This window comes from Dinoponera quadriceps, unplaced genomic scaffold (assembly GCF_001313825.1).
Source record: "Dinoponera quadriceps isolate SergipeBrazil2010 unplaced genomic scaffold, ASM131382v1 scaffold832, whole genome shotgun sequence".
Classification (NCBI taxonomy): Eukaryota; Metazoa; Arthropoda; class Insecta; order Hymenoptera; family Formicidae; genus Dinoponera; species Dinoponera quadriceps.
In genome coordinates this window covers 27289-43331 of record NW_014554920.1, presented here as the reverse complement: position 1 = coordinate 43331, position 16043 = coordinate 27289, and the positions used below count along the sequence as shown (strand labels likewise).

The following is a 16043-nucleotide window of genomic DNA, read 5'->3' as shown; positions in this document are numbered from 1 at the left end:
GGGGGGGGGGGGGGGAATGAATGGAACACGGGAACTGCGTTCGCACTGACACACGCGAGTTTATCTCGCGCGATAAATGTAGCTCGCTCGAGATTCGCGGTCTCCTCGGCCGGCCCAGGTGTTCGTAGCATCCCCGGCACCCCGGACGCGAATTTACGATTCTCGCGAGGCTATCCACGGAGGGGGCAGTGCGCTCTAGGACACGATCCTTGCTCGCGGACGATCCGAGGCGGCCGTAAGACGCTTAATAACGCTACTTTAAGGCCCGCTCGCGCGCCGGACAAAAGCCGACCTGCCATAACTTCTTCACGGTGATGCACCGACGGCATTACCGTGGCGCGTTATGCCCCCATTATGCAGTATTATGTTACTATTTACGCTATCGCGGCTGCCTATTTATTTGTCTTGCCTCGCTGGCCGCGCTCCATCTTCCACTCGATCTCCTGCTTTTTTTGCGCGGCTACTTCTCTCTCTCTCTCTCTCTCTCTTTTTTTCTCTCTTTATTCGCTCGAAGATACCACCGTGGAGGAGGTGGTGATGAAGAGGGATCGCTGAAAACGCAGACATAAATCGACCTGAGTGTCGACAAGTGAGAAATTATTGTGGAAAGATTCTGTTTGAGCAACAGATCACGTAAACGATTATTTCGATCGTCTCCGTATACTGCATTAGTAAGATTTCCAACTTGAAGGGTCCAGTTGGCAGAGATAATTGAATTGTCTGTTACGTGGCGTTATATGTACAAAGTTTCTTCCGGCGATTATGTCCTTATTAAGTTGCGACGAAGTCGCGATTAAAACGGAGAATTGACTAACAATCCAAGTAAAATATAAAAAACGGAAAGTAAATTAAATATACACATGATAAAATGTAAAAATACAGAAAGTAAGAATAATTAAATTATACACAGCTTTTACATGTAATTAAAACATCTAGATATGATTATATATATGTATATATAAAATTAAATTAAAATCAAGAATTCATAATTAAATTATCAAGAAACACGATCGTGTATCGAGACAAGTGTACGCGTGACCATATATTTTTACACGATGACACGAATTCAAAACAGACAAGATTTCTCGTTTGACTGCAACGATTAATCTGATAAAATTCTGGATACGTTTAATCGATTCCTTGGGTTTACATTACTTAATAAAACTGTTTTTATTTTTGCTCTACGTTATCTAGAAGCTAATTTATTTTAGGACAAGATCTGCAATTGTGAATTTTCTTGTAAGAAAGCGTCTTCTCACGAGAAAATGTCAGTTTACTATCTTCTCCGCTAGACTCCATGACTCAGATCATCTGAACAAGTCAGATCATCATCCAATCAAATGATCAAAACTGCGTCGTAGGACATCTTATTATTACATCTAAAAACGTTTTTATGACACTTTATTTCGTGAAGAACGTCTTTAAGACATCCTAATTTGGCTTGGAACGTCTTGAAAAAACCCGATATTTACCGAATTTATCCCCGGTTGGGGATAATCGCTAAGAAAGAGCGAAGGGGGAATGTTCGCTCGACGGGCTTCACGCGTCGGTACCGAAACTCCCGGCGAACGACCGGCGCGAGTCCACACCGGTAGAGTCTCTCTCTCTTTCTCTCGTTATCGAGGTCTCTTCGTTCCGTACGGAGTAAAGTTCGATAAGCCGCGAGACAGCGGTTTCCCCTCGGTGCGGAACGCCGCAGAAAACCGTAAGTATCCCGCGTCGACGAGGGAAACGTAACCGTTACCGCGGGATAAAGCGCGCACTTAACGGCGGCGGGATACGCGCGCACGGGAAAGAATAGGAGAACGCGACCGTTTAGTCATTAGTGTCCGCGATATCGTCGTTTACCTACCGCGCGGCGATAAAGTAGCTATCGGGGGGAGGATTGGTCGCGCTTCGTTGCACAACGCGTCGCGGCATCGTTGTAGCCCACCGCGACTTCGCGCGGCGAATTACACGTCGCGTAACGTACGTTACGCGCATTACCGTCGAGCGGCCGGATCGTCCACAATTTCCTCGCGTTTCCCGGACCGGCGCATCCTCTCTTCCCCGATTCGTTTAACATGTCGACTGCCGGCGTTGCTTTCCCGTTGCTCCTACAGGAAGGCTCGATCGACAATTGAATTACCGAAACGACAAATAAATGTTATTCGAGACACTATCTATGTCTATCTCTCGCATCTTGTTTTATTATATCTCTATCGGCCGGGTTAATTATATTTTGTACGTAATTTAATGTGAGAAGAGCGGCAATGTTACGGTATCGGCTATACCGGTGAGCGTCACGACGCTCGACATGTTAACTGACGTTTGGATTACCTTAAAAAGAAACCGTTAATGAATGTAACTCGAGACGCATACATCTTTTTTTACCTCGTTTCATTCTCTCTCGATTGGCCGTACAATTCGTTTTTTTAAATCTAATTAGTTATCGTTTATACATAATTTAGTGAGAAGCGGTAGTTACGGTATCGGTCACACCGGTGAGCATCACGCCGTTCGGAATGTTAACTGACGATTGAATTACCTTAAACAGAAACCGTAAATTATAGTAATTCGGGATGCATTTTTTTTACTTCGTTTCATTCTCTTCTTATTGGCCATACAATTAATTTTTTAAATCTAATTAAATATACTTTATGCGTAATTAAATAAGAAGAGCGGTAGTGGCATCACATCGGTGAGCGTCACATTTTTACTTCGTTTCATTATCTCTCCTCTGTTGAATGTACAATCTATTTTTCAAATTCATATAATTAAATTTCGTACACAATTTAATAAGAAACGGTAGTGTACAGTGTTGGTCATCGATGAGGGTCGTGGTGTTCAAAACGGTTGAATTCTCCCAAAAAAGATACAACGAACAAATATTATTCGACGCGCATATATCTTTCGTTTCGTCTCATTAGTTCTACATTGGTCGCATAATCGATTCTTCAAGTGAAATTAATTATACCGTACACGTAACTTAATGAGACCGGCTGTATCATAGTGTCGGTCATCGGTGACGACCACGGCGCTCCACGTGTTAACACGTTGACTGCAATGAGGGTCACACCGGTGGCTGACGCTATGATTTCGCCGCGTCTCATTAATTTACGCGTAAAGCGTGACTAATTGCCGCTAACGAATTAAATATCGTGGTCGACAGGGAGCTCGGAGAACCAGCTGAATATATGCATCAGGAAATGTACATGTCTACCGTAACTTCGGTTACCCGAACATCAATTAAGCCTCGGAACAATCCACCGGAATCCACCGTGGCAGTCGACGCGTTAATCGAATCTTTTCCGCTTTCTTGCTTTTTCCTTTTTTGCCGGTTTTAGTTGCTTTCTCTTTCTCTCTCATTTTATATTTTAGCCTATTTTTATTCCATCTCCTATTTTCTTCCTTTATCTCCGTGTTAGCTTCCAATATAATTCTATTTGTATCCTACTTACACTGTAACGCTCTTAGGGGACACAATTCGAAGGTGTATTTAAACGCATTTATCTCTCTCTCTCTCTCTCTCTCTCTCTCTTTCTCGCTCGCTCGTTCGCGTTGAGAAGCGGCATATCGATCGAAATAACATTTGATCATCACTGCGGCGTGCACAAACATTCTCTAATCTAATTTAGAAGGAATCTTTCAATCCAGTTTCTCCCGTTTTTTCATTTGTACGTGTTAATCACACACTGTCACATGCTGACAGATTCGATTCGCTGCTCGAACGCCGGCGAGCCCGCAGCTGACTCGCGCGCTCAGCTTTTTGCCGTCTGCATTTTTATCCTCCTATTTTTATTCCCGCATATAGCCTCGTTGGTAATATATGTAGGAATGCCGGGAATTACCGGGAATATCCCTCACTTGCTTGACATTCAAGTAATAACCGAGACATTTTGTAATCTCACTCATCCCGGCGAAAATTATCGTCATTCACATCGATATCGGCCTGTGGGAAGGATAATGGACGGACGGGAATAACTTTCGTGATTCGCGAAAGATACGGTCGAGTCGAAGCGCGAAAAAGTAGTCAGAGTTGCCACCTTAGTTTGTGTCCGCCTGCCCGGAGATTGGCGAGGATTTCTAAAAAAGAAAAAAACATTCTCATTTATTATTGCGCTTTGCATGTTACATTAGCGAAATGTATTCGCTATTCAGCTTCTGACAAGATCAAAATTTCTACATTTTCTTGCTTCTTTACTTTAAAGATACATTTAGTGTTGTACTTATGGCGTTTTTCAATAACGTGCTTTTCTCTGAATTCACAATTTATCAGCTCGGAGATATTCGGTCTGTTCTTTGCAACTGCAACTAGCTGGTTCGAGAAATTTACGTAGTTGAAGCGTGTGGAAGCGTCGTACGAGATTTTCGGTTTGTGTAAATTTCTCGAACTAATGCAGTCAGTTCGGCTAAAAAGAACGGACCATTTGTCTTTCGAACGAGCGAAAACCAGAGAGGTGGCAACCCTGGTCGATGCGCGGTCTAGTAGTCCTCCTCGTCGCGGTCTGTAAAGTCCTGCGATCGGCTCTCATAGTCAAATGAGCGATCGCTATCATTTTTCTCACTTACTCGTTCCTCGTGCGGCCGGTAATTGATCGCGCGAATAACCACGCGACCGCGCGCGTGCGTGCCACGGAGAAACACGCATCGAGATTACACTTAATTTCCAGTACCGATGGGAGCTTTTTTCTCAAAATTGAATTCCACCGATGGCCTTGGAGCGCGCGCGCGCGCTTGATGTAATTGAGGTTGCGTCCAGCACGCGGAGATACTTCCGCGAGAGACAGCTGCCGCGTGAAATAAAGATAGAGAGAATGATCCCGCCGTGGCGACGAGAACACGCGCGAATCAGAGACGATCCCAACGGTGCGAAGATAATAGAAGAAACGGTCTTACGAATTAGCGGATTCATTCGCGAGGCAAGGAAAGCGCCTGATCGGACGAAAAACGCGCGCCGAGGGGAGTATCAAACCCCGCGATACGAGGTTGTCTTTCCCAGGCGTTTAATTGAGATATAGCGCGACGGTGTAATCGACGGTGTGTCCGAGAGCGAGAAGATGCAATTACGATACGGCGGGAATATAAAGACTCATAAAGCGCGGAAAAACCTACTACTCATTCGTCGCAATGTTTATCCGGCGTCGAGATGCCGCGATACTATTTTAACGCGATATCCCTATGACGTCACAGTTGGCGGCGCAGGCGGGAATAAAGCCCGGGGGAAAAAATATGCAAATTGCGGGAGATAGAAAGAGCGAGCGGGGAAGAGCGTGTGTGCGTGTCTCGCGGCGCGTGATGCCTCGGTTGCACTAATAATGCATAGAAATCAGATAATGAGTAGCGAAAACACTTCCTATATCTTCGTTCGGCGAACGCAGATATGAGTAATTCCCCCTCTCGTGGTTGATCTCGCTCCTAATGACTCGCGAGTTGATTTCTTCGCGAACGCGCGATGTGTATTCCATATGTCGCCGAAGGCGGAATGTATCACATCCGACAAACGGGAACGGCGCTGCAAAAAAGAGCGTGGAAGAGTCACGTGGTATCAATTAAAATCGAGCGAGAATATTCGTAACAATTAAGTCGGTTTTCCGCCTCTACAGTGACCGTCCCGATCTTCGGCTCTCATTAAAGACGTCCCGACAGAAGCGGGACGCCATTTGTCCCGATTTCTTACTCAACGAAAAATAAATAATATAAACTATAAGTGGTATTAAAATTCATTAACCAGCTTGAACCGCAGGCGCCGCTAATAGGCGTCAGATGAAAGGTCCTTGCTGAACAGTTAATTAAACAAATCATAGTTCCTATTATGGAAATTATTTAATTTTCTAAACACATGATTGCATATTTCATGTTCCGTTGATCTTCTAATTTTACCTCACGAATATCAGTCTAATTTTAGACATAACGATCGTTTATATTAAAACATGATGCAGAAAATTGTGTTCCGTTGCTTATTCTTTGATTTTATCAGTCTGTTTTTACATATAAACTAATGATCGTTTATATTAAAACACAACAGAAAACTATGTTCAGTTGATCAATCGTGACGTAACGAACAAATGTCTTTACTATTTACTTACGTTTATCTCATTGATTTATATCTTATTAAAAGTCCCGATTTCGAAAGCAATATTCCGTAATTGGCTGAATAAGAAGTATCCATCCTATCCGCGTCCGTCGGTCCCATTCGGCGCGATAGTCACGCGTTCGTCGTATCGCCCAGCGTTTTCCTCCAACCGTAATTGTGCAATTGTTCTTATGTAATATGTATAAACAAATTGCGTTTGTTCACGCGAGAGATCTTCTTCGTCGTCGCTATTTTTACGGCAAATAACGCGAATATAAATATCTTATCTCTTTTTGTCGTCCCGTTGATTTCAGATAACGACGACGGTGTATTGATGAGCTTGTAGTCCGGGACGGCTTTCGTCAGAACGTCTTTCTCTAAAAATTATCTCCCGATCTCGAGGGTCAGGCGACTTGCGATTCGCGTCCTTTTCTTCCCTCTTTTTCTTTACACGCGTTTTAAGTAAACATTTAGTTTTAACGGGCGAAAGCGCGCAACAGCAGCGCGTCTCAGAGCGAGACGGGAGTCAGGAACGGGCGACGAGCTGGAAACGGGGTTTCTGGAGTAATTCAGCGGTATGACGCACGTGAGCCGCAATTCTCGCGTTCAGGTTGAGAACGGCTGACATCAGTTTGCCGCATTTAGCGTTAGCGGAATTAATTGCACGACGCGCGCGTGAGCGAGCCTCCTGAGCGCGCAAATTAATGCGAGCGGAAGCATGCGCGCGCGGCAAGGTGAAAGAAAACAAACGATCGGTCGTTTGCGTGGCATCGCGTCTTGTCACAATGATGGTAATTCGACAAGAAATTCCTCTTGTAAATATTCCGGCTTATAAAATCCGACGCGAAGATGCGAATGAAAACTGCAACATCGAGCGTGCGCATGTCTCTCTCTCTCTCTCTCTCTCTCTCTCTCTCTCTCTCTCTCTCTCTCTCTCTCTCTGTGTGTGTGTGTGTGTGTGTGCATGGAGAAAAATATTATTTGTACTGTAAAGAAAAGTAATTAATTAATTTTTCTTCTTTAATGAGTAATGATTATTTTAGACGAATATTTGTTTTTGATAACAGTATTAAAATATAATCATCACAAGATTAGACAAGCTCGTTATCTTTATTTATTCAAAAGAAGATACAGTTTATAATATTCTTAAAAAGAGGACAAATTCCTCTCTGGAGAAAATAATAATGAGCTTACTAATATCTGTGATGAATATATATTTTAATACTTATTAAAAAGATATATTCTTTATTCAAAATAACCATTACTTAAAAGAAGAAAAATAAATCGATTAATTGCTTTTCTTCGCAGTAAAAGTAATATTCTTCTCTGTGTGCGCGTGTGTGTGAATTTTTCCCTACAAATTACACCGCTTCCATCGCGTTTTATCTCGCGCGAGATACGACGGATTCGTCCGGCTAAATATGGAGGTCGATTTTTCCGCGTTGAGAAGATACCGATGTCGTTTGCGAGAACGCCGTCATCGCCGCACGACACGGCTGCGCGCCATGGGAAAAATCTTCATTTTCCACGGGACGGCCGACCTCGAATCCGCGCTCGCCGAAGAATGCAGGAGGAAAACTTTCGGGCGTCGCGCTGATGAAGGTCACGCCCCTCTTCCTCGCCTTTCCGTCGTCACCTCGCTAATAACGACATTACCGAGGTGGAATGGCCGCGGGTGGGGTAATTAACGGGAATATCAGCGGTATGGCGCTGTCTCAATCTCCAGAACGGGGGAAATTATACGGCGACGACAAAGATGCGCGCGTGTCTGTTCAATTAAAACGCGACGATCTCTTCGTATATCTTCATTAATTAAATTGGCCGGTGAACATGCGGGGAGAATTAAATCGGCGGGACGAGAATGAGTCGGAGAGACACCCGGGGAGAAGGTGGTCTCGAAGGGAGATACTTCTCGAAACCAGATTCAGATCGACACGGGATGTCGCAACGGATTTATCGGCCCGCGTCGTACGAAGCAGGCACGTGACGTCAGGGTCCTTTCTAAATCACTTACGTCACAATGGAGCCGAGAGTGCTCGTCTCATGAACTGTGTGATGCCATTGCTCTCCACGCGTTCCACGTTCCCTATCGACTATTCGAGAGGCTCTCGATAAACATATCGGAGAGCCCCGGTAGTTCTCCACCGGCGCCTTACAACGTCACCTGAAAGGTGGCGTGTCTTTCCAATTAAGTGCAGGTTGGTCCGGTGAAATCAGAACGTCACGGAGCAGCTTACATCTCTCCGTGCGCTCCTTCGCGTATTGCATTGTCTCGAGAGGTATATCGCCATTTACCAGAATCCATTAAACTAACGAGGTCGAAGGCGCGATTAAACTCGCGATATTTAAGTATCAGATGCACTACATACATATCCCCCGGCTGGATGAAATCGCTTCGCGCAGCATCTCGCAGATATTCGCCTGCAATGTCCCGATTTTACCGATCGCCGACGTAATAGTAAATGTTAGACGGTTAATCTATTAACCCTCTTTTGGTCGCAACATCCAAGAGTTACATATTCAGGCTACAACATATTGCCATTGTTGTACGATGACAAGGAACTCGTCAATGTTTTTTCTTCCTTATTTTTGTACTTTACTATTTTTTATATATCTTAGCGCCATCAGCTATTAGCCAAATGCTAGTGAGAGAAAGATTGTTTCAAGAGACGGGGAAAAATAATAGAAAAATTAGTGTATCTGAGATACGATGTAATCTCAGCTGAAATTATATCGTATCTCATAAAGCTTGTTTTTTTATAAATATCTAATTTACAGGAGAAACATGGTTTAGATAGACAATCATCAGGATCAATATTAAAATATCTAATTCCTAATAAAATGGAATAAAATCGAATCAACTTAAAAATCTATAAAGAAATAACGTATATGAATAGTATAAGATTCGCAGGCGAGCGAAGGTAACACAAGCATGCGCGTCGCGCTTTATTACTATCGGACATTTTCGACCGCGCATCTCGTGGACCCTGGCGGTTCTTACAACCGCCTAGTAATTTTGCACCTTGTTGGCTTTGTCTCTCTTCTCCTCTCTTCCCCGTCTCTGTCTCCCTTTAAGCGTGGAATGCATATTCAAATGCCGCGGGTCTGATAGACGGCGCGTGAAGACATTTTTACGACGGGTGAGTGGAAACCGCGACTCGACTCGAGTCTCTCGAGAAACGCGCGTTCGCCTCGTCCGTCAATTTCTCGGTCGTTCGGTGTTATCGAAGGTCGCGATTTCTCGCCCAAAATGTCACCGTGCGCGTCCAAAGTTCGAGGAGGAGCGAGATCGTGAAAAGCTCGGTCGTTACGAAACGGCCGATAACTCGTTCGCGTTATCACTCGCCGAGCGTTTCAGTGACGATAATTCTGTGTCGGGTTGCGACACGACGAAACATTGAAACGTCCTCCCTCTCTCTATCTCACACACACACACACAGTAATGTCACTCGACGGAGGTAGGTTCTCATCTCGACGAAACAATAATTCATGCCGCTTATCAAACTTCGACCGACATGAGGCACGCTTCTCACGCGCAACTTCAGTGTTCGCCGATAACGATTAGCGTTAACCCTTTCGCGATCCTTCACCAACCTGATAATTCTCTTGATAATTCTATATATATACATTCCCCTCGGACAATGGAAAAATTCGTGACTGTTATTTACGAACTGTACATATAATCCCCGTGTCTCTCTGGTGAAACATTCGAAACGGCAACGGAAACAGCTAGTGATTATTAGTTGTTTCGATAGGAATTTAATTTATTAGGAATTAAACTTTACAATTTCTCGAGGGTTCGTTCAATCAAATATTGCTCCAAGCCATTGCGCGATACTTTGTTGCTAATCCTTAGGATGAGAATTGCTCGAGAAATGATAATATTCAAGGTAAAATTTACGAAAAATAATTGCGATTAATTGTATCCTCGCGTTTAGTATGTAATATTGCGTAAGCTCTAGCATCTCTCTCTCTTTCTTCCCAGAGCTCATTATAAATAAATCATCTATATAGAGAAAGTAAAAAGTACCACAGAATTTTATAATGTTGGACCTTATGACTAGACGACTATGATGTAATTTGTATGTTGTAATTTTTATATATATGATATACATCACTAAAGATTACGAGAACTATAATAATTTCAGTCATATATTCTACAATTATTATGGTCCAGCGTTACGAAATGTTGGTGGTAATTTTTACTAACAATATTTTCCCCGCATATCTATCTACTTATCTATCTCTCGAAAAGTTATATTGCTCCCCATCTATCCCTCTTTCAAATGTATTTACTTATCCTTCCATCCGTCTCTATCTCTCTCCCCATCTACTTAAGAGCGAATTTAAGAATTAGAAGAACACGGCGGCGGCGTATCAAATGTACCGACGCGCGGCACGTAGAGCTCGCGCATAAATTACGGTGTTTAAACGGAACGACGATCTCTCGACGAAAATTATGAGGTCGGCCCGTGACTCCCGCGGAATCCCGTGTTTTGCGCTCGGAAGGGGAGAACGGAGCTGCACCGGCGATTAGTCGGACGCGTGACGTCAATGACTTGTCTTTGCGAAAGGCTCGAGAGGGAGGAGGTGGCGAAAAACCCAAGGAGAACCATTAAGGCTCGCCGCAGCACCGAGAAAGAGCACCGTTCTCGCGCGCGCGCTCGCGAAAATATTCTACTGTAAAATAAGAACGTAAAGGATACGACGCTTCTCGTTTCGGCGCAGGTCCTCGCACTCGACCCGAGACGTCACGAGACGTCGTGTCGGGATTCGGCCTTTCGAACCGCGCGAACACCTGGCCGGCACGACAAGGCGCGGAATATTTTCGTGGTCTCGCGGGGTCTCGGCGAGACGGTCTCGTGGTTTCGCGCGGAAATCCAGGAAGGTTCTTCTCTCCCCCGTGAGGTACATCGTTCTCTCAGATGCCATCGGTATATAGATAAACATTCTCTTTCTCCTCGGAACCTTTCGAGAGGAGGCCCCTTGCCAGAAGAGAGAGAGAGAGAGAGAGAGAGAGAGAGAGATATAAAAGGCAGCGAGTTTGCCGTGCTCGTCGTCTCTTTCTCTCTTCCTCTCTCTCTCTCTCTCGCTTCTCCTCAGAGAGCTCTCTCCTATCCTCTCGGTGCGCTCGCACGCTCGCTCGCTCGCGAGCAGGCGGGCGAGCGTGCGTTCACGTGGACGCACATACAGCCTTCCCTCGTGTTCGTGTGATGCCAAGGTGGGGGAGAGGGTATTGTGTCTTTACGTTGCTGTGAGAGGCCGAGCGCGGGCGCGCATGTGTGTCTGTGGGCATAATCGTTTATTTCGCGTCGACCTTTGCGGGGCACTACGTCAAAATGTCAGATGCGACCCCGCCTGAGCGCAGGGAAGATGCACTGAGAACGCTGTAATGGGCTTACAAAGCGTAACAAACTGATGCGAGGTCAAACACACGACGGGCAATAAACACACGTAGAGATAAATGGGCCCTTAAGGTGCACCACACCGGGCCTGCCGGGAGGGAGGTGAGTGTTTCGTCTCTCGACGCGTATCTCAACGTTTTGTTTGCCGCTCGCGCGCGCGCAAGATAGAGAGAGAGATGCGTGGCAGCGATTCGAGAACGCGAGCCCGAGACCACTTGGCCAGGTCCTCTCATTAGCATTTCCAGAAATCAACGTTTTCCTACTTCGCAACCGCGAGTGGTTTTAACAGCCACCCACTTTTGTAACATATTTGTATTTAAGCATCCAAATACAATTGTTCCTCCGTCCAGCGTCCTCTTGCATTGCTTTTTCGCGAGAACACGCTTCTTCCCAAATCTCAACGAATTTTCTTTTATCTATGGGAAGCAGTCGTTTATGCAAGAGGGTTGAAAAAGCACTCACTCTCTTCAACATTTTCACATATTTCTACACGGAAAAAAAGTCCCGTTTGCGTCTACAAAGGGAACAACCAGATGCGTTTCGTTTGAAGGAAACAGAATTTATAGTTCTCATTCATCCAAACGTGGTTCTTATTCTTACAATACTATTTTCTTCAACCCAAACTGGCTGTTCCCTTTCCGGTTAAGGCACCAGACTTGTTTCCGTATATTTAAGACGTACGCTCAACGTTGTTCCGTCTTTCTCTTCCATCATACATTTCCTCAACGTTGCTCTCTCACGCGATTACGCCTCCCCCTTCGAATAATTCGCGCAAATCTTTTTGCGAGAAACATCGCAAATATCCCTCGTTTCTAATCGAAGTCGCTCCGTCGTCTCCCTTTCTTACCGTGCAGTTTCTCTCGTGGATTTTATTCTATCGCGAATTTACGGTCACTCCTCTCTCGGCGAGAGTGTTTCGCTCGGCGGAACGATACCCCGCGAGCGTCGCCGCGCTCGGCGGAGGGATGCGATCGCCGTGAGCGACTCGCGCGGCGTAACAAACTGACGCGGGGTCAAACGCACGACGGGCAATAAACACGCTGAAAGATAAACGGGCAATTGGGTCCACCGGGGCGCGGGGGAAAGTGTTCCCGTCCGCGGATACCGCGGATGCTGCGCGTACTTTTCGCTTTCGCAGATCGATATGAGGAGCAACGTATATCGCCGGGATTTACAAAAGACAGGGCCCGGCTTTACTGCCGTTACTCTTGTACGTTTTATAACATGCCCGCGCTTTACGATCCGGCTGGCGAATAGTTAACGACTCGTCACTCGTTATCGTCGCTGTCGCTGTTATCGTGAATTGTTTCTTCCGTTATCGATGCGGGTACCGGAGGTGCATTGAGATTTACATCAAAAAATTCGTCGTGGCCCGCGAAACGCCGTGGTTCACATAGCCAACCGCGGCTTGTACGGTCGAGAATATCGTGACACTTTTATCTCGATTATGAGATTGCGTTTGGTATCCAATTATTAAAAAATTAATCTTTCGGATATATGGATGCGTATCGCGAAATTCGCCGAGGAAGAAAATATCACGCAATCTGTCTGTTATTAACCATATGCACGTCTGTAAAAAATTTTATATTAAAAACGTCCCATCGGAACGTTGTTACTTTAATGAGGCGAATATTAAAAATTGTTGACAAGATGAACGTGTTAGTTTAACTTTAGAGTTTTTACCTTTTAACATATCCCTCACATTAAAGTAACACAAAGATTTCAGTGAACACACACACACACACACACGCATATATATGTAATTTACTTATTCATAATTAATAATATTGTTAACACTCTTCATCGGACGCTGCACATACGTGATGAATAAAGAATGAAGAAAAAATAAAACACGAAATAAGGTTGTCACTACCACTTTACCCTATTTAACGCGCACATATTAATTTATACATAATTAATAAGTACATATATTAATTTGGAATTAATTTCTACGCTTTTTTGACGATAAGAAATTTGGAATAAGAGAAAATTCGCATTTCCATCGTTTCTTCCTCTCGCATTTTCCCCGTATTTTCACAGTGTCACGATTATTATCGCGACACGCTCTTTTCCATCCGCTCGCAATCGTCGGAACCGCTAATCGCGTTCTAATTGCGAACATTAACCGGCCAGAGCCGAGGAAGTGAACTATCTCGGGTCGATCCAGCCTTGGCCGCGACGAGCGAAACGTCTCGCTCTCGTCAGCGCGCGCCCCACACCGCTTTCTCTCCTCGACATTTTTTGCAGTCCGATCGCACGAACGAACGAACGAACGATAATATACGATCTACGATCTTAAATTCTTCCAGATGCCGCAGACGGTGCCGACCGCGGCCGGCTATTCGCCATCGTTCGACTACAGCACCTTTCAGTTCGACCTGTCGCTCTTGCCGGACGATTACAGCCCGACCGGCCAAATCGGGCTGAAGAGCTCGCAGATCAAGCAGGAGGTGCACTCGCCGCGACCAGGATCGCCCACGACCTACCAGAGCCCGCCATATCATCAGAACAACGGCGAGCTGCCGTTGTCGCCTAACTACTCGCGCGAGGGATCCTCGCCCGGATACCCGACGAGCCCTTACTACGTGCCCAGAAGCCCCCAGAGCGCTCAGTTTTACCCCACCAGCCCGGAACCGTCGGCCAAGCAGCCAGTCAAGAGGGAGAAGAGCCTCGACCTCCTGGCCATCCTTCAAGAATCCAGGTAAGTCCTCTACGGTTGAGACTCGTGTCGAATGCGAATTCGCGTTATCTTATCGTTATGGTGGACGTCACTTTATATTAAATTTTTTTCCTTCAATCATAAGAGTTATAAATTTCAATTTTGTGTATGTGAAAAATTTTCATATTATGCGTATGAGTGTACACGTAATGCGACATGAGGTATTCCAGATCTGACTTGCACAGGAAAGATCTTGATCTCCATCGAAATCAGTCATTTCTGGCGGCAAACGTGTTTTTTGTCGTTCCAGAAAAAAAAGTAGTAATAGCAATTGGCGTGTAAGATTATAATTGTTGATACTAGTAGCCGAGCTCGTTGCAAAATGGTTTTTCTCTCACTGTGAAGTACTCCACTGTGCAATTATAGCGGCGAATGTCAAGCGCTTTTTCTCTCCGCGTAGACGTTTCATGGGATTTCCTGCCGATACTTCGTTAACGAAAACACCCGAGAGTGTCTCTCGTTAGTAAGTTCGGTACTTTTGAGTTACCTCTTGCATAAAATAATAGGTCTCGCGTAAAATCTGACCCTCCTTTTGCGTCGACGTCGACGACAGGTTGGGTGTTAGGCGAGGCACGTCGCTCGCGTTCAGCGATCGTCGCGGTCTTTGATTCTGAACTTTACAGTTGAACTAGGTTTTTCATCTTTAGAGTGAAACAGCCACCTAGCCGAGCATTGAAAGGAAAGGGATCGAAGCTGTACGGCTATCGCGATCAGTTCAGCTATAAAGAACCGACCTTCGGGGTCGCCACAACTCCTCCTGACGGGTCGCACACTTCTTCCTTGTTCCAGACTCTTAGCCGAGAGCCTGGGCTACCGCGAGGACTCGACCGATTGCACGGTGCCTTGCACTCCGCCGCGGAGCGAAGAGGACATCTACAACAGCCTGGACGCGGACTTCTTGCCGAAGAAAGAGGAGGCCGGCGTGCAGGGCCACCACCCGTTGCTCAAGGAGATCCTCTTCAAGGAGGAGCCGCGATCGGTCTCCAACGGCTCGTCCCCGTGCCTGTCCTCATCGTCGTCGCCCAGCCCGAGCGAGTACGAGAGCAGCTCAGCGCTGCGCGACCTCCTCTTCAAGGGTGTCCGCAAGGAGCCGGCGGACGCGATCACCAAGACGAGCCAGCTGAAGGTGGAACCATCCTCGCAGGAAGAACTGGCGAATCCCCTGCGCAAGGAGGAGGAGCTCTTCAAGGACGGGCAGAAGAGCGATCATCAGTTGCTGCGCGAGGTGCTGCGCGACACCAGCTTCCAGAGGAAGTACAACCTGAGACCGGTGGACCTCGGCGGCGTCGGCACCGGCTACGTCGAAGATATGGAGGCCGGCGAGTGCGTCGGCGACCTCGCCCGGGAGCAGCTCGAGCCGGTCCTCAGCCTGGCGATCCAGCAGCTACAGAAGGACTTCGACAATACCTGCGTGGCGCTCGGCATTCATCCAGGTGGGTGTATCCTTCCCGTCGCGCTCTCTCGTCGACTCGCGAAATTCCGAGTCTCCCTCTTTCCCTCCCCCGCCTCTATCTTGATTTTATTACGTTTCTACGCGCGCAACGTAGAATGACGTATCACACACACGTGTCCGATCTATCGCAGGCACTTTCTCAGCGAGCAGTGTGCAACCAGCCGCCCGACCTTGCGCGTTTATCCTTAGAAGCGCGCCATTCTTCATAATCGTCACCGTGACAATGGATGGCAATCACGCGCGTACACGATAATTATTATCATTATCAGACGCGCGTAGCCGATCTCGCCGAGCCCGCGATTCCTGTAGATTTTATCGTCGGGTCTGCCCCCTCCACCCACCGAGGTGCGCTTCGACAATGTAACTCGACATGTAACAATTACTTAGCGATGATTACTGATTCTGTCGCTT

The 16043-nt window shown here is 46.2% G+C and overlaps 1 protein-coding gene across 1 annotated transcript in view; it reads left to right on the top strand.

Moving 5' to 3' along the window:
* LOC106742659 (DNA-binding protein D-ETS-4) overlaps positions 1-16043 on the top strand; it is a 50601-nt gene that overhangs the window by 21580 nt on the left and 12978 nt on the right. Inside the window, exons 2-3 of the mRNA XM_014615830.1 lie at positions 13770-14161; positions 14969-15612. Coding sequence (XP_014471316.1) covers positions 13770-14161; positions 14969-15612 — 1036 coding nt within the window. The remainder of the gene's footprint in view (positions 1-13769; positions 14162-14968; positions 15613-16043) is intronic.